This window comes from Nematostella vectensis, chromosome 4 (genome assembly GCF_932526225.1).
Source record: "Nematostella vectensis chromosome 4, jaNemVect1.1, whole genome shotgun sequence".
NCBI classification, from domain to species: Eukaryota; Metazoa; Cnidaria; class Anthozoa; order Actiniaria; family Edwardsiidae; genus Nematostella; species Nematostella vectensis.
In genome coordinates, this window is record NC_064037.1 from 3,763,224 (window position 1) to 3,784,163 (window position 20,940).

At 38.3% G+C, this 20,940-nt stretch overlaps 3 protein-coding genes across 8 annotated transcripts; 1 reads left to right on the plus strand and 2 right to left on the minus strand.

Moving 5' to 3' along the window:
- Window positions 1-205: 205 nt before the first annotated feature.
- On the minus strand, window positions 206-11,504 carry LOC5513114 (ATP-dependent RNA helicase DDX55). 3 transcript variants are annotated; one of them, XM_001633348.3, is made up of 19 exons: window positions 11,366-11,504; window positions 11,085-11,135; window positions 9,147-9,208; window positions 8,634-8,658; window positions 8,038-8,129; window positions 7,865-7,927; window positions 7,494-7,587; window positions 7,136-7,234; window positions 6,530-6,634; window positions 6,224-6,265; window positions 5,202-5,258; window positions 4,148-4,215; window positions 3,987-4,076; window positions 3,095-3,187; window positions 2,836-2,882; window positions 2,440-2,507; window positions 1,523-1,602; window positions 933-1,021; window positions 206-668 (listed from the first exon to the last, which is right to left on the minus strand). In XM_001633348.3, exons 1-19 carry the CDS (start codon window positions 11,498-11,500, stop codon window positions 238-240), a joined length of 1,791 nt encoding a protein of 596 aa, XP_001633398.2. In that variant the 5' UTR covers window positions 11,501-11,504; the 3' UTR covers window positions 206-237. The 3 variants fall into 3 exon arrangements, with proteins under 3 accessions (XP_001633398.2, XP_032238449.2, XP_032238448.2); XM_032382558.2 differs by lacking the exon at window positions 5,202-5,258; XM_032382557.2 differs by lacking the exon at window positions 11,085-11,135 and having other exon boundaries at window positions 11,366-11,494.
- A 1,314-nt stretch (window positions 11,505-12,818) lies between these two features.
- Window positions 12,819-16,791, plus strand: LOC5513135 (14-3-3 protein epsilon). The gene is made up of 4 exons (XM_001633385.3): window positions 12,819-12,996; window positions 13,323-13,632; window positions 14,562-14,905; window positions 16,092-16,791. Exons 1-4 carry the CDS (start codon window positions 12,933-12,935, stop codon window positions 16,133-16,135), a joined length of 762 nt encoding a protein of 253 aa, XP_001633435.2. The 5' UTR covers window positions 12,819-12,932; the 3' UTR covers window positions 16,136-16,791.
- A 90-nt stretch (window positions 16,792-16,881) lies between these two features.
- Window positions 16,882-20,714, minus strand: LOC5513113. Of its 4 annotated transcripts, none has more exons than XM_001633347.3 (3): window positions 20,557-20,714; window positions 19,885-19,981; window positions 16,882-19,657 (listed from the first exon to the last, which is right to left on the minus strand). In XM_001633347.3, the coding sequence occupies exons 2-3, from the start codon at window positions 19,970-19,972 to the stop codon at window positions 18,702-18,704; spliced, it is 1,044 nt and encodes a 347-aa protein (XP_001633397.2). In that variant the 5' UTR covers window positions 19,973-19,981; window positions 20,557-20,714; the 3' UTR covers window positions 16,882-18,701. The 4 variants fall into 4 exon arrangements, with proteins under 4 accessions (XP_001633397.2, XP_032238450.2, XP_032238451.2 ...); XM_032382559.2 differs by having other exon boundaries at window positions 19,885-19,984; XM_032382560.2 differs by having other exon boundaries at window positions 19,885-20,013; window positions 20,557-20,709.
- Window positions 20,715-20,940: the final 226 nt, after the last annotated feature.

Sequence of the window (20,940 nt, forward strand, 5' to 3'; positions counted from 1 at the left end):
GCACTATTTGAGCACTATTTTGATTTTGGAGCACTTTTTAAGCACTTTTTGGGTGTTTTTGGGAGCACTTTCTGGAAACGCCTAGCCACAGTAACAGTACAACTCCCCTTTCGGGAATCGCATAATAGATACAGGATGCGAGATGACGATATTTCAAGGGAAGGGAATATCAGGGATTTTGTACAAAACGAAAATAGCAGTCCAGTCATATTCCTATATATTTTATTGTAGTTATTCTCATGAGCTGTCATCTCCTACAAACTCCTCATTGAACTGTTCACTAGAGATCTTCCCTTGCTTTAACTTCTTCACCAACCTCGCTTCTGATGCCAGCTCGTCCAAATCGTTCTGATCAAATTTATGTTTCTGTTTCCGCTGGAACTCTCTCCTTGCTCTCCGCTTTTCTCTCTTTATCTGGCGTTCTTTGTTTCGAGACCAGGCAACTGTCTCCTTTTTACGCTTTTTCTTTGCCACACCTTCACCTCCGCTCTCCACGAGCGCTTGTATGCGCTTTTGGCGTTGTTTCTCGCGCGCTTTTTCCTGGTAGCGAATTTTGTCGTAGTCGATGTCATGTGGCGTGAAGCTGTCAATTGTGACACCGCGCAACTCGGGCATGCTGGGTAATCTGAGTAAGCCAAATCCCTCGGCAAGGAGACCAAGATCCAACTCTATGGGAACACAGGGAAACCACGGAATGAAATAGCATCAAAAGAAACTACCATGGACACATGGAATGAAATAGAATAAAAAGAAACAAAAAACAAAGATAAAAAACATGGAATGGAGAGCATCAAAAGAAACGACCACAAAAAGCAAGGAATAGAATGAAATCGAAATCAACGACAAAACAGAAACAAACAAACTTCTGTGCCATAAAAAAATATGTAGAGGGAAAGGCAAAACTAATTCAAAACAATGGAACCTTTATCTACCTTTGAATCGGAAGATGAGGCTGCATTCGTGTTTTTTGTAGGCTTGGACAAAGGAGACGAATGCCTTGGTTCCCTTCTCAAAAAGGTCCCTAGGAAAAGTTACAATGGAACATTAGCTTCCTTCCTACGCAACCCTGCCCTCATGATGGAGTGGGGACTAGCGTTTTTTTTTTTTTGTGCGTCTTGTACAAAGAGTATGGGTGGGGTGGGTTAAGATGGGTTGTCCATGGTGACCCAACCCCGGTCATCTGAAAAATATATAGGAACAAATATAAGGATATAATGGCAAAATCACTGTCGAAACGGGGCAGAAAAACGATAGGACAATAAACATACAAATATACAAATACGAAGAGTAAAGCCTATGGGCTTAGGTATTTCTTAATACTTTTTAAACATTGTTCAACAGCCTTGTCTAGTACAGGGTTTCTTATCAGGAAAACCAGGTAATTAATAGCAGGAGACATTGGAAGGGCTAGGCGCCCTATAGGGCAAGCCTATTTGAAGCAATTGAACCCCTCTGACTGGATACACCGTGTATTCATGCAAGGTGTATGAGCGACGAATGTCAGGGAATGAACCATTCATACCTGTCCTTGGTCGCTAGCTTTTTTAGTTTAGCAGTGATATTGGGAGCGTCTTTATCCGGCTCAAGGGCCTGAAGGGGGACCTTTACAACACAAAACAGATAACCCCTTTAGAACGTAGTTTAGCAGTGATATAGGGAGCGTCTTTATCCGGCTCAAGGGCCTGAAGGGGGACCTTTACAACACAAAACAGATAACCCCTTTAGAACGTAAACCACTAAGAGAAAAACATCTACCAAACACACAAAACAAAACAGATGGGATTAAGCCTTTTTAGAACGGAAATCATTAAGAGAATAACATTCACCAAACACACAAACACAAAACAAAACAGATAGGATTAAATATCTTTAGAACGGAAACCACTGAGAGAAAAACATTTACCAAACACAAAACAAGCTTTAAATCAACACAAGGTTGAATAAAAGTACGTCGAACACCTCTGTGGAACAGAGTAGTTGTTTCGAGCGTTTGCCCTTCGTCGGAGCGCAACTTTTTGCTCTGAAACTTCAGCAACTACTCTGTTTCACTTTTTCAACCTTGTGTTGATTCATAGCTTGTCTACACCACGCCTATCCAAACCATCTATTTTTTTCTACAGCTTGTCAGTAGTCTTTCTAGTTATACCACATACACACAAAACAAAACTGATAGGATTATACTTGTTATATAGCGGGTAACAATGTTGGGCGAACGATAGAAAAACACTAAACAAGCATAAAACAAATTGGGTTTAACACGTACACACCATGGACACCACTAAAGAGCCACTGAAATAAAATAAAAAATCGACAAACATACAAAACTCCAAACAGTCTTTCAAACGCTCGACTTTTGGCGACTGCTTGGAGTCTCCACACAACAGAGATGTGCAAACAACATGAATGTCTATGGAAACTAAATATATTTTCAAATCTCACCTTTTGGTTTATTGATATAAAGTCTACGTACGAATCTTCAGTGGGCAGCAGAAATACCACAGCATTTCCTAAGTCAGAAGAAAAAAATAGCAGTGAATCTTTACGTGTAAGGCTCTAGCTTTTCAGAAAAGGGAAGTTCTTCTAGCAAGACCTCTCTTTTTTAGATGGCAATCATTTTGGAGTGCACCAAATAATGAGCTCTTTTGCCTCCAAGTATATATTGCATTAACCTTTCAGGTAGCATGATATTTTGATTTTATAATATTGCTAATTCCATGGCAACGCTGCACAATCGATGCTTTTATTGCACTGTTTGCATGGGATCTTAAAAAGAGGTTACTGTAATAAACCACAGCCTATCTCAAGGTTTAAAATGAAGTTGACAGTATTGTTTACCTTCGTTCCCTATTCGGGCAGTCCGGCCACATCGATGTACAAAAGCACTACAAGAAAAGGTAATTAGCTGAACTTGAAAAGGTTATCAACCATAGCTTATATTTGTAGTGGAGACTATTACTGGTATATATAACTCTTAATTCTAAACTTGCTGTTCTACTGTTATCTTAACTTATTTTGCACTACTACCATTGAGACTATTACTGGTATACATAGCTCTTTATTCTAAACTCGCTGTTCTACTGTTATCTTAACTTACTTTGCGCTACTTGGAGGGTCATACTGTATGACCCAATTGACTTCTGGGATATCTACACCTCTTGCCATCACATCTGTGCAAACCAAAATTCCGCTGAGAAAAACAGAAAACAACACAATGTGTTAACAGAACACTATTGAAAAAAAAAACACCACATTGGGTTACCTACCACAATAGGGAAACTACTGAAAAAACAAGTTGTTGCCCTATCTTCTGATTTCCGTTGTCCTATCTTATGAGTTGTTTAGGAATGTACTCTTTCATTGTTTTTCATAAGTTAAATGGTAAGACAGAAAGGACCCTCTGTTTCTAAAGATGCAAACAAATTGTGTTACCAGCACTCTTGGATTACAAAAGTAATTCACACAACTGTGTTAGGATTGTTGCTTGCCAATTACATCAAAATTACATGCCAATTACATCAAAAACTTCTTTAAGTCTTAAAGCAAATTGATGACTTTGTTGATATCTCCCATATAAGCAAAGCTATTCAAACTTGATAGGACAATTTCAAGGTAGGATACCGTTTTCATGACTAATGAACAACTTTGATATATTCCTCCAACAAACATTGCTCTCTACAGGAAACTAAACTCCTCCCATTTTTCTCTCTTTTTTTATGTTCTGTGTACCTGTTTGTCTTGCTCGTCCTGTGTTTGTTATTTCTGAAATTATTGTAACTATAATTGCAACAATTATTGTAACTATTATTTTAAGCTGAACCCGCCTAGATCAGCCTGTTCTATTAGCAGGTGAGCACATAAAAGAATAAATAATGTATTTATGTACAATAAAGTTGAAGTTGAAGCCAATCAAATGCTGGGTTGAAACTGCCCACTTTAAATATACATTGAAGCTTTTTTCACATTATAGTCATTTTGTTTAGATTTACCTTTCTAGCTTTCTGAAGGAATCAAAGATCTTGTGACGGTTAGATTTCATTTTTCCATGAAGGGCCATGATATGTACATTTGGAAGAAATCTTTAAAGAAGGCAAATGCAATTAAGAAGAGCCTGAATATTAATACAAACAATTTGAGTCATTTTACTTACTTTGTGAGAGCTTTTGAGAAATAATTGACACAGGCACATGTACTGAAAAATACCATGTTCTTTTTGTCCTGAAATCAAACAGACTCAGTTTTATAATCAACTATAATGCCCATCAGGCATATCACCATCCTTTTTAAAGATTCAACATTTATATGCCATTGCTAAATAACACAATATAACCATTAACCATTCCCTATTGTCTAAGCAGTTGGTCTAAGTCTTGGTCTTTGTACAAATGCACCATGCTAAGCAGAGACCTTGAAAGCTTTGTTATTCCAGGTAGTCCAATGCAGCTTTATACTTATGTTCAGCAATACTTAATGAAAAATGTGTAACAACAGGGCCGTGGCATGCCTTGAAATATTGGGAGGACACAATACAGAAACATTAAGAAAATATTGGGGGGCCCAGCCACGCCCTATAGGTTATTTCCTTGTAATTTTTGAAAATATTGGGGGCACATGCCCCCGGGGCCCCACCCCCTGCTACGGCCCTGAACAACAGTTCTATTTGTTTTGGGTATACTTGGGCCTTACTTGGGTGAGGACATGTAATACAATGCAATGATATTTAGAGTCTCTCAATGGGGAATAGATATCCAGTCTCCCAAGTTTCTAGAGCATATGGTGGTTCATATGCTGAGTGGTGGTAGCTCAGATTGTATGTGTTAAGTTTTTGACACTTGTTAATGTAAGTGTTGTTACCTAATTACCGGTATGTGATCGTGGTATTTAAGGTGCATGAGAAACAAGTATGAATCTGAATTTTAATGAAAAATAGCGGAATTGCATGATAAGATTTTTCATTTTATTTTAGGGATACAGCTTTCAATTTTTAATACGTTAGTCTTTACGTTATTCTTAAATTGTAACAGCACTTGATGCCTTTACAAATTAATTTATTATCCTAAATTCAAATCAGGCCCGTAACAGATGGTTACTCCAACAAGGGAATTGCTCCACCTGTTCAGCAGACCACTTTTGCCAATACACTCTAGCAATACGTGAAGAAGTATTTTTCCTGTCCCTCAGGCCAGTAAATTTGATCAACTCACCTTCCGAGCTTTAAGAAAGGCAACTAGCTGTGAAAATTTTTCATGACTTGGACATATCTAAGGGGAGAAGAAAGTTTCTTTACCATTATAAGTCATACGTCTGTCAGCCAAACGCTTTCGATTGATCGAGCGGTATGACGTAAACAACCTGCACAAGCTTTTGAACGAAAATTCTTGCAGGCACCACTATCAAAAACACAGAAAAACAGTATTCTAAAAACTCGCTTAATGTGCGAGGCATCTATGCTTTTGACATGCCTGGAGATAAGGACATGAAGCTCCTTTGAAGGCGGTCCTTAGTGTAAAGAAAGAAAAAACGTTTGTCAGATGATGAGGAAGATCAATGGAATCAAAATCGAATAGTGTTGCCGAGAAAGCATAATTTAGGCCTGGAAAAGGACATGCTTTGGAAGCTTATTCAAGTACTTGATTTTTGGCCATCTAAGATGTGGCTGATAATACAAATGATGATCTAGATTGCATTGCTTGCGTTGAGGAAGTTTAGCAAAGACATATGACAACGGGCAACCGATCCGTGTTTCCCTTTGACAAAGGAAAAGATCACTTCGCTATGGAACTAAAATTCCTTTAACTGCATAAGAATTATGTTAGGGGTATGTTCAAGAACTTGGTTCTGGGACTTTTGAACCATGTTCCACATCTAGACAATGAAGCTGAACTGTATGTTGATGAATTTGAAATTAAAGGTAAACTGTACGTTGAATTTAATTTTTTGAAAATTATGAACTAAGTTCTTGAAGAAAGCACTTGTATAAATATATACTTACAGTGATTACAAAGACCCCAAATAATTATTGTGTTCTTAGTGGTTTTTTTTGTAATGATTAATATAACTTAATGGGTCCTGCAAAAAGTGAATCTAAAAATATTTTTTTGGAAAAGAAGCTCCAATGTAAGGTACACTAATTATCGTCACAAGCTGACGGGTCCTGTTCTTGTAAAAATTCACAACATCAGCTGAAAATTATTATAATTCCTGCATCAAAACTTCATACACTTACCAAATAGAAGTTTTGAAGAGTCGAGGGAGTTCTCTGTACATTCTGCAAAAAGACAGAGAAAAGAAAAATGTAAGGAACTACATAGGATATCAGGATAAGATGTACAGATTCAGCATTTAGTGAAACAAAGTACTATTTTACAGTAACCAATTCTTTTGTGAGTAGATGCTCTTAGAAAAAAAAAAGATTTTCTGTTTTGTACAGTAAAGCTGTGATGTCTAACCTCAAACAGTCCATTTTACAATCTCAGAAAAAGAGGTGCCAGCATTTTCTTATCATGCTGTTCTTGGTCTATAGCAGATTTACCTTCGTTTTTGAGAGTTTTTCTCTAACGGTAACTCTAACAGGATTGCGTAAACCTGCTCTCACGAGTGCCTCGACTTCATCTGTTTGAGTTGCTGAGAACAAGCCCTGAATCAAGAGCAAAGAACATTAATGATAATATACTCTTTTTTGTTTTATAAGGACCTTCTTATAAAAACTGAGATTTCATCCAATTTTAAGCACATGCTTAGAACATCCCACCATTTGATTCATTTTAAAGGGTAAATCAAATTCAGTTCATTCGTTTTTAACGAACTTAAACATAATTGTTACCATTTGTTCATTCCTTTTTTTAATACTTCATTGATGAAATGTTACTTTATCTGATACTTCAAGCAATTTGCAAAAACAAAACTAAATAATCTATTAAGAACATCCAAAGAACATATTTCAGCCTCTTGAAATTATACAAAACTAAAAACGGTCCAGCCTCAAATGAAATTTGTATGTTCTTTTTAATTAACTGCATGTGAGTGTAGTACAACAAAAACTGTAAAGTAAATAAGCAATAGTTAGTTTAGGGAAGCCACTTAATAATTTGATAAGCATGATATAGATTAGATAGAACAGTGTATAGCAGCTTCTTACTGTTCTTCTTTGCTTGGGTAAATAGCCAAGAATGGTGTTGATGCTTGCTTCAAATCCCATGTCGAGAAGTCTGTCAGCTTCATCAAGTACCAGTACTTCCTAGAAAACATTGTGAAAACACAAACGCTCAGGGTTGTCCCTAAGGAGCTGGCTACTGAAGAACTTCACCAATTTGAAAGTTAGATAAGCTGAGATCTAGAGGAACATTAGCTGACAGGCTTGGGTAAAATGTGATCCTCTATCTTTTTTCCCCGGGGAACATATCCTTAAACAAAAATCAGAGAAGAAATCCGACACCCAAAATCCTTTTTCATTTACAGTATTTTCTGCCCAAAAAAACAAGTTGACAAACACATACCAGTGATTTTAAATGAGATGCTAAGTTGATGCCATCCTGTTGTCTTGCTAAAAAATCTTCCAATCGGCCTGGTGTCCCAATAATAATGTTTGCCCTGTGGACGAGTCAAGGAGCAGTTGGATAGGAACACACTCAGTGTGCACTGTTTGTAGTTCAGCTTTTGACTGTAAATGGCAGGGATAAACCATTACTTTTTATATCATTCAATAAAAGACATTTCTCATGTATTCTAAGTAATGTCCCATAAATTTACTGTGGCTGCTAGAAGGGGGAAACAAGGGCCCTTTGCCCCCCCCCCCCTCTCCCCGGCTACACCCCCGTAAAACATATTCCAAAACAAAAACTGCTAGGACATCCTTAAATATAATTACCCTTCATATTTAAAGGCTTTCAGATCAGCATTTGGATCAGCCCCGCCAATGAGCAGAAGTCGCCTGAATATAAATAAAACAAATTTTGTTAACAAAAATATAGTATGAAATGGAGCAGCAAGCTTATAGATTCATCAGTGTATATCACTTGGCAATGTTTAAGCTGTATATACCTGATATTTGGAATGTCTTCAACCAATGTACTAACCACTTCATCTATCTGTTGAGCAAGCTCTCGTGTGGGGGTTATGATGAGTGCCCCAATCTGAATAAAACAAAGGAAAGAATAATATTTGATAATAATAACGTGTAAACACTGGTAGAGGGGAGAACATTGGAGATCACCATTCCTAGCCAGAAACTAAACATCTTTTTATCAGACCATTTTGATATGCTTTTTGCAAACAGATTGTAATCATTATTGAATGGAACCAGACACACATCAGATCAGAGATGGGTCCAATAATTTCACAAGCCAGGGGATATTGAAATGTAGAGGTAACAAATTACATAATTCCTTAACAGTAAAGACAGTAAACAGGCGCATACCCAGGATTGACTGAGGGAGTAGCGCTGTCATAGGTATCATATGGAAAAAGGACAATATTTGACAATCCTCCATAAAGAAATGACCCACTTTTTGGCCGCCAAGGGGTTGTGCCCCCCAAACCTACTCCCATGTACGTGGAAATCTCATGGAAACTGGGAAAATGGACATCTTAATCTGGTTGCATTTAGACTTTCATCAACAACAAAATTATGTAATCACCTCATGCTTTTTTAACTTGTCTTCTCTAAAACAAAACAAAAAAACATTTAAAACATTGGTTTTGTTAGACCTAGAAAAAGGAAATTGTTTCCACGTAAGCTTTTACATAAGAAACAGTTTGCCTGCAAGCATCCCATTGTGTTTCCAGGGAAAAGAAATAAACCTGGAAAAATTGCAATAAAATGGGGAACAAATAAATTATTGACTGTGATTTTCTCTTCTTCATTTTCCTGGAAACACAATGGAAATGCTTGCTACAGTACACAGTCTAGGAGAATGTTAGATAAGATTTCACAATCAGTTTTCAACATAATGAACACTTTATGTATAGGTAAACATCCTTTTTGTATTTTGATAGAAAAGCATAAGACCTCAAAAATTTAACAAATGACTCAATTTCTTTTGCTTGTGCATTTTAGTGATTGATAGGTTTTCTTAGATTGTCTCATATTTTATATTCTATTTTCATTCAAAGTTCAGATTGACAGAGACTAAACAGGGTATCAATTATACCTTCGTAAGATTATCTCAATGATTGGAATCACAAAGGCCAAAGTCTTGCCAGATCCTGTTACCTAGAAAAGAGCATAATTGATAACAGTTATGCGAATTGATCAGGTAAAATCAGGCTAAGATTTGACTAATATAAACTTATGAGCCTGAGGATGAAGAGGTTTTAGCTTAATTTTGCAAAGAAATCTTCATTAGCTTAATTTTGCAAAGAAATCTTCAAATATTTGCTTGACAACTCATGACCAAATGCTGCCATAAAGAAGCTTGCAAATAACACTCTATTTGGACCTTACTGTACATTAGCCAAGCAAAGTGTACTTCCACTAGCCCTATACACTGTTTGCAATAAAGGTAAATTGTTTGTAGAATATGTAGTGATGTCTGCATAGGCTTTAGTCTCTTGCTTTATAATTGACTTCTAGGTGAAGCCAGTATCAGAATATTTCTTCATGCCAGTCTGTGTTATGTGACCTAACATACCAACAGAACTCTCGTTGTTCTTATATACTGTAGAGGTAACGAACACCAGATTTATCTTAAAGACATCTGTCATTCAATGAAAAATATGGACCATACCAAAATATGACATATACAAGGCATCACAGTAAAAGTGTACTTAGCAGCCAACAGACTAAGGTACTAAGGATCTTTTGTTAACTGCATTCCCCATTGTTTTTATTAGTTAGGCGCGTTAAACTTGACAGGGGGGTTAGAGAGTGCATCACAAAACAAGGTAAGAGGATTTTATGGTTTAAAGCCCAGGTAGCCCAGGCAATGGTTTTGAAGCTTCTTTGTAGCTTGGAATTGGCTGTTCGTAGTAGAGGTAAACGAGTGGATTGAAGTAGCGATTTTTTGTGAAATGTTGCCAATATGTCTTGTTGTTGCCAAATTTATGTGGAATAACGATTTGGGGGTAGGGTGAGTGAAGCTGTATATTTCGCGAAGAAAATCACCCCCAAATAGTTATTCCCATTCCCTGCTAGCAGAGGTCTCTTTTCTTTGTATTTCGCTGGGCTGGAGTTCGCGAGGAAAAGATACCTCTGCCATGGGTCGCAAGTTCGTTTGATCAAACTGCCGTCCACGATCGTGGACGAGATCCGGAGCGCATGCTCCGTTCATTAATTACTGGCCACTATTTGAGCCCACAATGACTAGCGCATGCATGAAACCTATGTCCTCTGCGGGATAATAAGCCCGCATTCGAAACGGCATCCTCCGTAGAAATATCACGCAACGAATTATAAAAGAAGCCATTCAATGCCTTATCTTCATTCAGAATTGTCTCTCTTTTGACTAACGAGTCAATCTTCCATTTACAGGTTTTGCATATTCTTCTGGGAATAGCTGATCTAAGTTTACCAAAAAGTTTTGTAACATTTTCTTCGAATCCAACTGTGCGATATTTACATTGAAGAAACTCGCCTGCCCAGATGTCTTGAAATTAATCCCACAAACAAGACAAAACTCGTCTTTGCTGCGTTTGTTTTTCAATCTTTTTAGTGACGTTTTAGGTGATTGAAATTGAACAGTTGTTTTCTTTTTTCGAAGAGGAGAACTAACCGGAGTTTGATTAATGATTTCCGACTAAACCCATGCAAAGCATATTGACAGCTTTCGCGCGATGGTACGGGTTTTGGCACGTCGGTCGCTTATTAACGCTCACTTATGCGCAACAGAAACAGTTTCGACCCATGGCAGAGGTATCTTTTCCTCGCGAACTCCAGCCCAGCGAAATACAGAGAAAAGAGGCCTCTGCTAGCAGGGAATTATTCCCATGGGGGTGAGGTTTCAATTGACTAGTGCATAAAGGATGATCAAAGGTTAGGTTTTTAAGTAAAGACATATTTCCGGGCTTCAGTTAAAAGCTAAACGAAGCTGGGTAGACGTTTTTTGATCAAGAGCTTTGGAAATTAAAACATTTAAACAAAAACAACCCACCGCCTCAACAGCAACATCTTTGTTTGACATGAACAGTGGAATAGCAGCAGCCTATCAAAACACAATGGATGATTATTTTTATTACTTATATGATTATTTACATAACGGCTGTTATATCTGCTTATTCAATAGATCAGAAATGGTACGAAAAGTTAAACGAAATTTTTTTGGGATTTTCTTCAAGCGTGTTGGGAGTGATTTTAGTGCTGATTTGCAAATTTGAAAGCGTAAATCCTTAATATTTTTTGTTCCAATCTTACAGCAGTGTATTGGTTACATACCTGTACCGGGGTCATTGTTGAAAAGTTCATTTTTTTCATCGAATTCAACGTCGTCTGTGATAAAGACGGTCTCGACGATTCCCACGTGGACGCCATCTTGTTTTTCCACAAAACAACCGCTGGCCAAGACAACATTACAATCAATCAATCAAGTTTATTTCAGTATAATGATAATAATGCAAAAAATAGTGATGATGAGGAGTCTACTAAAAGCACAATGCTTATGAGGTGTAGACCCCTGTCGCAGACTAAGTAGCGTCTCTACTTTAACCTTTAAATACAATAATTGCCACTAGCGAGCTAATCCGGCAATGAGGGTGTAACCTCGGTTAGTAAGCACTGTCACTGGGGGTGGTCACTGCCAGAGGGTTTATTGCGTCCCCAGTGGTTCTTTTACGTCCCTTCGGTTCAGGTTTAGTGTAGTACAGCTTGAAGAGACGGGACCTCCGGTTTAGTGTCCTTATCCGAGAAGACTGGAAACACGGGAGAATAACTTCAACTCACTTGTGACAAATTCGATTCAAGGCAGGAACCCGGAAAAATCCCCAGTTTGAGCCAGGATTCGAACCTGAGCCACAGCGGTGAGAGGCCGACGCGCTAACACACTAGGCCACCCGTGTGGAAGCACGGGTGGCCTATATATGAATGTTCTTGATTTGACTAAGAAATCCTTATTATTAAATTTACATGTGGCTGATTTGATGAAATAAAGTAGAATCATATCTATAAATCAATAGTTGCTTTTTGAGAGAGAATATTGTCCTTTACAATCTTTTTGAACATATTTATTGATCTGCATTGTTTTGCTTGACAAGTGAGGTTGCTCAAGATTTTTGGACCCCTGTACGAAATTGAAAATTGGCCCCGTCTTGTTTTTCTAAGAGTTGTGCGATAGTCGCATGAATTTCTCATGTTATAGCTGTTGATTGCATTATTTCTTTTTAAAAAGTTATCAAAAGTCCCCGGTAATTGATTATTGTCGAATTTATACATGAATAATTCAGTTTCAAGGGTGTTAATGTCATATGTCATTGTCATTACAACACGTATCAAAATTAGATTCCAAATCATCAGGAAAATATTCAGTGAATTTGTGAATCGAAACGAGAAGATAAGATGGTAAAATATTTAGCAGTTTTTACTTCCGCTTGAAAGCGTAAAAATATAACTTTTGGAAAGTTGTATTTGCGAGATCTTATTGATTTTTCCTGGAGTGCATTTTAATTTGTTTTATTGTTCTACAATTCTTTCTGGATGTTCAGGTATCTAGGGGGAGACAACAACATTCCCCGAACATGCCGCTGTTAGCCGCTGTTGTCCCTGAAACAGCGTTCGTTCTTATTTGGCGCCATTTATGAAACCCCAGCGTTCTGATTGGGCAGTTTGAAAGTTTAGAGGTGATGCCTTTGGGGTCTCTATAGCAACTCTGCGTCAATGTCACGTGACATAGGACCGGTACGTAATTTAGCTGCCACCGCGCCCTGATCTTGACGGCCATCTTGGGTTTGACTAGGAACGGTTTTCGAACTTTCATCCCTTCGAATCTCTGTTTTTTCAAGCCATCGCCATGGCAGATAAGGAAGAGCATGTTTATATGGCTAAGCTGGCCGAACAAGCAGAGCGATATGATGGTAAGCAGCCTTGTTTCATCTAGATTTCCAGCTTGAATTGCGGCCTTTTGGTGTGTTAGGATGTCGGTTTGGCGTCAGGAATTTGGTCTCTTTAGGTCCTTTTTTATGTCCTCCGTACCCCTCCTTTATTGCTCCTTCATAGCCCTGTAGTATAAAGAGTTACTCTTTGGAAATGTTATACTGTTTTTCGGTTCAAGAGAGCTCATTTAAGCGAGAAATCGTTGACTTATCGGAGCTTCCTCGTCAAAGGAACTGGTGCAAATGGCGGGGTTGTCATCTGATTTATACTCTTGTCGAAACTAACGATCCCCTCATCTCTCTTCTAGACATGGTGAACTCGATGAAGGAAGTCGCCAAGATGGGCACAGAGCTTTCTACAGAGGATCGTAACCTGCTTTCCGTTGCTTACAAGAATGTCATTGGCGCGAGACGGGCATCCTGGCGAATCATAACCAGCATTGAACAGAAAGAGGAAAGCAAAGGCGAAGACATGGCAAAGCTTGAAATGATCAGAAATTATCGTAAAACTATCGAGGAAGAGCTCAAAACAATCTGTGGTGAAATTCTTTCTTTGTTAGACGACAGCCTGATCAAAAACTCCCAAAGCGAAGAGTCCAAAGTATTTTACAACAAAATGTGAGTAGCATCGTGTATGGTTAGTCATTGCACAATTACTGCAATTCTTGATGCTTCGCGATGCTGATTAAAGAGCTAAGTCAGTGTGAGTTATTTATTCTAACAAAGTACTAACAAGGACTGACAATGGCCTGAGGAAATATCTCGAATATAAGTCGCAATCTAAGCCTTGAATATTTAGTGTCGGCTATTTGGAAGACATTCCTTGTGTACTGAAAACCTCTTGGTAAATGATAGACAACGAAGATAATGTCAGCATCTATATTCCCTGTGGAAAAAAATATGGTTGGGGCGGGTCTAACGCCAAAGATGCCATTTATATTTAGTGCTTCTCAGATTTTTAGCCCTTAATAAGTGCTCTATAATAATATATATATTTTTTCTAGCTATATTCCAAATACCTTAACCATACTTCCAACTTTAAGGGTCAGTTTTATTGACCCTATTTAAGTTAAAGTATTATGCTATAGGCTGAAACCATGCTTTTAGTCTTGATGAGCAATGATTATATTTGATTCCCATCTTGTGGATTAATTTTCTAAACTTAGCTATAAAAATATAGCTGTCATTGTCACCACAGGAGCTTTGAATTGGTTTGATTCTATCAGTTAATGTCTTCAAATTGTCTAGCTTTTTTGACTTTATTCATTAAAGAAATGAGTTCAATTTAGCACGACCACCTGAAACAAATTTGTGTATGAAAACATGATTCAACGACAATGTAGAAATGATTGTTGGTGTCAATGATGCATATTGAGTAGGGTGGAGTTTCTCCCCTCAAGTCCCAAATTATTCCTATGGTTTGCCCAAAATAATATTTTGAATGAATTATTTTCTTGCTTTCTATAGTAAAAGAACCCTTAAGGTTTAGTTGCCAGTTAGTTCAGCATGGTTATAATTTATTTATGAGTGTGTTATCTTCTTTGCAGGAAGGGAGACTACCATAGATATGTTGCTGAGTTCTCAAAAGAAGGACGTGATGAGGCTGCCAAACAATCTGAAACTGCCTATAAGGAAGCTCAGACCATTGCCACCGAACACTTGGCAAAAACCCACCCCATCCGCCTTGGTCTAGCCCTCAACTTCTCTGTTTTCTATTATGAAATCCAGAATGCCCCAGAGAAGGCCTGTAAGCTGGCAAAAGAAGCATTTGATGATGCAATTTCCGAACTGGATTCTTTACAGGAGGAGTCATACAAAGACAGCACCTTAATCATGCAGCTGCTTAGGGATAATCTCACTCTGTGGACATCGGATTCTACCAAGGGTGACGGTGAGTCATAATGTTGAGCAAGTTTGTGTGTTACAACAACTTTATCTTAACTGTTGCTCTTTTCTGTCTTTGTGAATGATATCTGAATGAATGCTGGTCTGTACCAGCTTTTGGGAAGTCTGGAATGTTTCCCTTAGGGATCCTGTTCAGCTTTGTCGTGAAGAAGAAACTGCCAATCAAAGCTCTCCTAGCAAACAAGCAATAGATTAATTCTTGGCCGTGTCATCTTTATAAAGATCTGAAAGCAATTTTTTATTCGCTCAAGATTTGGTCAAGAATAAATGAAAAATCTGGTTTTAATCTATCAAAGGGAATATGATATAAAATTAGCAGTGTTGTTTCAACCAATGAAATATATATTTTAAATTAAGTGAACAGCAAGGCATTTCTATTTAGAACAATGTAGCATACTTTTGACTGACTTTTTGGCTTACTTTGAAAACTACCTTATAACACCTTGTTATAATAAGTAGAGCAGTACTGTCTGCTTCAGTTTTGATGATTATAGCACTTTTCAGTCTCACTTGTGTTGCTTGATTTCATTTTTGACCAAATTACGAGAAAAATGACCTAGTTTTTGTAAAAAATATTGATATCGTAACGATAAAGCTCAAAATATCAGGTTCTGAAAGTCATTAATTTCTTATGATGTAAAAATAAGGTGTAACAAGGGCTGCCTTGTATAGAAAACCAGCACATGGTCCATAGAACATAAAATCCTGTGTGTCCCTCTCAAGCGTCAAGTCTACAGCAAAGTTATAACATCTGCACATTCTAGACCCATTTTTGTCAATAAAACTTACGTTTTTAAATTTAGGATGGTTTGGGAGAGTTGTGTGGGGGTAAACTGATCACTGCATATGATTCCATGGTGCTAGTTTGATTTACCAGTTTTTTCTTACACCACAGCTGACTTTTCTGTAGTCTCTCTTTCAGGGAGGGGAGTTTGAAAGGTTTTTTTGCACTTTATTTGATGGTAGAGAAGTCAATCGGCTGCTTGTGTGTTGTGTTTTTGTCACTGTTTGCCAGTAGACAGTTAGCGATCAAAGAAACTGAGTAGAAGGTGTATATTGTGGGTAACACATGTTCTTTGAAAAAAATAAATGGCAAACTATGACCTCTGCTTAGCCCTGAAATCAGACGGAAATGGAAATATGATGTTTACAAAATGTTTCTCTCCTTTCAGATGATAACAATCAATTGCAAGATATTGAAGGTGATGATAGTTAGACAGCTTCAGATCATTGAGGGGAAAGTTTTCCTGAAAGTTAATTAAGTGTGAACGTGTATAGTTTCTTGTACATTACCCTTCACTATAAATAGTGTTAGGAGTAGCGCGAGTATATTCCAGTCTTTTTTCAGTGATGTTAGCATCATCAAAATTTAGGTCTTCTGTCAGAATACTATACTAACGATTGTGGTTTTAACTATTCCTGTCAAATCCTGCTTTTTATCTGTTTGAAAAATTAAAGCTGATACTCTGGTGTTTGAAAAAAGGGCCTTTTTATCGAAGATAGAGCGGTTTTCATGGAATGTTCACTTTGTTTCATGTGATTATGAAAACCGCCCTGTTTAACCAGAGAATGGCATTGATTATTATTAGAATTACTCATTTCTGGTTAGAAATCAAATTCATGTTTGGGTCTTGAAATAACTATTGCATGTAACCTGAATTCTCATTTTAGAATGTTAGATTTGTAAAGAACTTGTGAATTAGTTTATCAATCCCAAATCATGTTTGTGTGGTATTCTGTAAGCAAAGATGTGTTTGGTACTGTATTTAATATCACTTGGCTCCCAACACCTTGTAGATTATTGCTTCAATAACAACCAACAGCTATGCCGTTATGTACCAAATTATTGATTTAAATAAATTTATCATGTTATACTGTGTTTTACTTAGTCCGACTCGCTTTTTGTCTATATTAAAATTTTGAATTATCTGCGAACTCACTCAATGAATTCAAGCAACAAAATACATTTTAGCTGCCATCAGTCGGAAGCCGTTTTATTAGTAGTATAGGAATAGTTGGCAAGACTTCTCAGAATGCTGAAAATCGCTTGCATACCTTTCATACACTGGATCTGTGTTTTATAGACATTCTATCTGCACCAGCCAACTATCAAGCCTATATATCTACGGGGATGCTCTCATGTTCATATTACATATTGACTTTGAACAGAATTTGCTGAATAAAATATACTAAAAATAGAAATTCGCCACTTCCTTTCCATTCAGTCTTTTTTAAGACCCTATCAAACTGAAACGCCGCTGTACCTAATCACCGGTACCCTTGCTGTGAACGGATTTATCGTTCATTTTTGGATTTCCTAATGCTGCTTTATGAATAAAATGAAGGACAAAAACAGAAGCGAGATTTCGTCAACGTTTCGGACGGTTACATAAAGTCAGTTAATCACGCGTATAAATACAGTTGTGAACGATGAACAGAAACATACCAGCAACGGTGCTCTGAACCCTCTTCCTTTCTTCGATCACGCAGAAAGTTCTAGTCAACGAGAGCATTGACAGTTTCCTAGATCCTCGCAGACCCGCCAACAAAAGAAAAAGGTCAACAGAATTCCCCTGGTTCTAGCATACCACCCTGCATTAATAAATGTTCATAAGATCATACGAGACGCCCTCCCTATCTTGTGGGTGTCAGAGCGCATGCGAAACATTGTAGAAGAACCTCCAATGGTGGCCTTCAGACACACTCCCAGCCTACGTGATATCTTGGTAAGGGCACGTCTTCCACAGGACAACAAAGATCCACCGGGCATGACACCATGTGGCGACAAACGGTGTGAAATGTGTGCTTTTGTACACACAACAGTGTCCTACCGACAAGCAATATAACAACTGCTCTCAACTGCAAAACTTGCAATGTGGTGTACTTGATTGCGTGCAAACGTTGCCAGAAACAATACGTTGGAGAAACAAGTAAGCCTCTTCATGCCCGTTTCCGCACCCCCAAGTGCACCATAAACAACTGGCAGAAGTACGGAGAGAGCGACCCTGTGACCAACCATTTCAACCCGAGTAATGGACTGGCGGCCTCCAGGGTGTTACAATCAAGAAAGTATCCCGCGCAGAAGATCCGATCAACGTCCAAGGATACTGGGTTAACAAGCTGCAGACAGTCACGCCTAGAGGTCGCAACCTGCGGGAAGAACTCTAGGCGTATTCTGAACTCTAATGCCCTCCACCCCTTTTAAGTAAAGTAGAGAAACGATACGTAATTATCCAAACTTTCATGTGTACATTTCCCCTTTTTTCTAACTTAGAAAAAGAAAAAAAAAGAATCATCTCATGTATTTTCTAGAGCGCGCGCATCGTTCAGAACTATTTTACGTGTGATGTAACTGACTATGTAACCTGGAGAAGGACTCAATAAAGTCCAAAACGTTGGCAAAATCCCGCTTCTGTTTTTTTTTTATTATTATTTTCTCCACGGACAATTGCTGCATCCACTTTGGATTCAGAAACGTCGTTGTTTGCTCTTCCTTTTTTTTTTTATAAGCAACATGTCTGGAAATGGCCCACTCGGGCCATCCCTAGAGGCACATGAAGTTTGGCTGCTTTGTAAAAAAGAACCTTGGTAACGGGTTACACCTCTAACTACATTTTGAGCAAGTTTGGGTGTAAAAGAGAAATCCACTTAATGCTAGCAGCGCTTTTGACGATAAAAGGGAAAACTTATGCTCCTTTTGAAAAACACCTACCCCTTGTAAATGTAAATTGTAAAGTGTAAATTCCTTTGTACGAAACTGAATTGCTGTCATTCAGAAAGTTTTAGTTAAGATTATGCCTGAACTTCTTCCCGGTCGTTTGCTGAACGTCCAAGACTGAAAATGGCGACTCTACCAAGGCCTCCCTGGCAATACCCCTATCCGTTGCCATTGCTTCCATGTCCTCGCTTTCCCTGTCTAGCCGCGAGATCGGTACGGAGTCTAAATCACCCGGACACGCCTGTTTCAGCAGCGCCGACTCCATGTCTTTCTTGCCCAGCAGGTCTCTTTGATCGCCCTGTTCTGTCGCACTGTCTTCCTCGTTCAAGATCGTGTCCATGTATTTATCTACCAGGCTTGGGTCCTTGCGGAACTTCTCCAGAAGTCCGATGTGAGGGATCTCGCTTCTCTTTTTCTTGGAGAGCAAGATGTTGTCAATGTTGTCGTCGTCCTCGATGGCGTCTGCCGCATGGTGTTCTGGTAACTCAGTCTTTTTTTTCAACAGATACTTTTTTACGTCGCGGATAAGGTGAAACAGCTTCTCCTCTAAGTACGAGATTTCCGCCAGTTTATGGTGGATTTTCTTTTCTTCTCCTGAGCGTGCAGTTCCCGTCTCTTCCGAGTCACCGTCGTTGTTTTTCTTCTTATGCTTTGACATCTCTTGTTTGACGACTTCGTCAATGAGTTCTTTAGCTGACACGTGTGGCTTGGGAGGTGGTGACTCACTATCCCCTGAACTTGACTCTGACTTCTCATTTTCGCTCTTAGCCCCTATCGCCTCCTCGTACTCGGCTTTCTTCTTATGCAGTTTGGCTAGTGCAGATTGCACAGCGTTCTCAATGTCATCCGAATTCTGGGTAAACTCTGACTTGTCTTTTAGATCGTCGCTAGAAAGAAGCTCATGCTCTTTGAATGCACCCATTACAGGAAACGCTGCTTTGATTTCGTCTTCTGTCTGATCTGAGTTGTGTTTGAAGATGCGGTGCAGCTCAGAGAGCTCATCTGGTGAGAAGATGTCATCTAGAAGGCAAGCAGAAAATAGTCACACCCTAAGACAGATTCAATAAAATCCCGACCACGATTCAATAACATCAAGCATAGACTCAAATGCACAGATAATTATAGACACTTTCAGATTCAATTTATTGCCAAATATTACCCAATTATATGTGATGGAAAATATGTTGAAAGGATCAAAGCACTGCTTAAATAAGTTATATTACTGTCTTTGATTTTTTCATCCTCACCTTTTTTGCTGGCTTTTTTACTACTGTGTGCTGCTTGTGCTAGGATAACTCCACTCACGCAAACCAACAAGACGACTGATACCCTCATTTTGTTGATCTGCTATTGTAATAATACTGTCAGCTTCTTTGCTGGAATGTATATGGACACAAACAAAAGACAGAGTGACCGAATACTCGAATTGTGATATATCTTGTTTGGGTATTCGATTTGATCCTACTCAAAGGATCTCATCAGTCCTTTTTTCGTCCAATCATACAAAACAGCTCATATTTTATGTTTTTAAACATAAAAATGGCAATGGTCTCACTTACTTTAGACGTCTCGGTTTGTGGAAAATGAACACATTTGCTTGTGTGTTCTTGACTTGTTTTAGCACTAGCCCAAAAGTTTACTTTTGTGTGTGTGTGTGTGATTTTAAATGACAATATTTCCAATCGCCTACTGATGTTTTGATCAACATTATCCAGTTAAAACAATCCATGCATAGAGACATAAAAATCCTTTAGAATCTTTGACATGAATTTAAAGCTGAATATCGGAATAGCTGAATATATAGAAAAAAAAACGCAGATTTTCGCCAGGCGTGCGTGAGATCATGTGGGGACGATCAAGATTCTACAATCTCTTAACATACAGATTAAACGTTACGGCAACTTCAGTCTTTACCTTACCTAGTATTGAAAACGCTTTCAGGAATGCCAGTTTGTTTACGCACACATGTGTGTACCTTTTTCCCGAAAAAAAGGGAGCGAATTTGATAAGCAAACGGACTCCCGGTGACAGCCAACAAGATCAGAATAGAACTCTTGACATGTAAAGTGATGAATAATTTAGTGGGGAGAGATGTTAGTCAAGAGCGGGTACCGGTGATGCTGGACATACATGACGAACCAGCCCCGACACCGTGTCTATTTGTGTATCAATACTATCATGTGATATACTACTTACAAGAGGAGTACAGTTTTTTATTCTACTTACAAGATGAAGAAAGTTTTATTTCTCTTAAAAGAAAAGTAAAATCTGTTTAACCACCAGTGAATCGGACATTTTCGCGC

Bases quoted from the DNA above. Each gene is read 5' to 3' on its own strand.
- LOC5513114 (XM_001633348.3), bottom strand. From the start codon at position 11,500: ATGTTGTCTTGGCCAGCGGTTGTTTTGTGGAAAAACAAGATGGCGTCC. The intron at 11,136-11,365 runs GTATGTAACCAA...GTGTTTTGATAG, and splicing joins CAACAATGACCCCGGTACAG to GCTGCTGCTATTCCACTGTT. The intron at 9,209-11,084 runs GTGGGTTGTTTT...GCTCTTTTCTAG, and splicing joins AAGATGTTGCTGTTGAGGCG to GTAACAGGATCTGGCAAGAC.
- LOC5513135 (XM_001633385.3), top strand. From the start codon at position 12,933: ATGGCAGATAAGGAAGAGCATGTTTATATGGCTAAGCTGGCCGAACAA. The intron at 13,633-14,561 runs GTGAGTAGCATC...TCTTCTTTGCAG, and splicing joins AAAGTATTTTACAACAAAAT to GAAGGGAGACTACCATAGAT. The intron at 14,906-16,091 runs GTGAGTCATAAT...CTCTCCTTTCAG, and splicing joins GGATTCTACCAAGGGTGACG to ATGATAACAATCAATTGCAA.
- LOC5513113 (XM_001633347.3), bottom strand. From the start codon at position 19,972: ATGAGGGTATCAGTCGTCTTGTTGGTTTGCGTGAGTGGAGTTATCCTA. The intron at 19,658-19,884 runs GTGAGGATGAAA...CTTGCCTTCTAG, and splicing joins TAAAAAAGCCAGCAAAAAAG to ATGACATCTTCTCACCAGAT.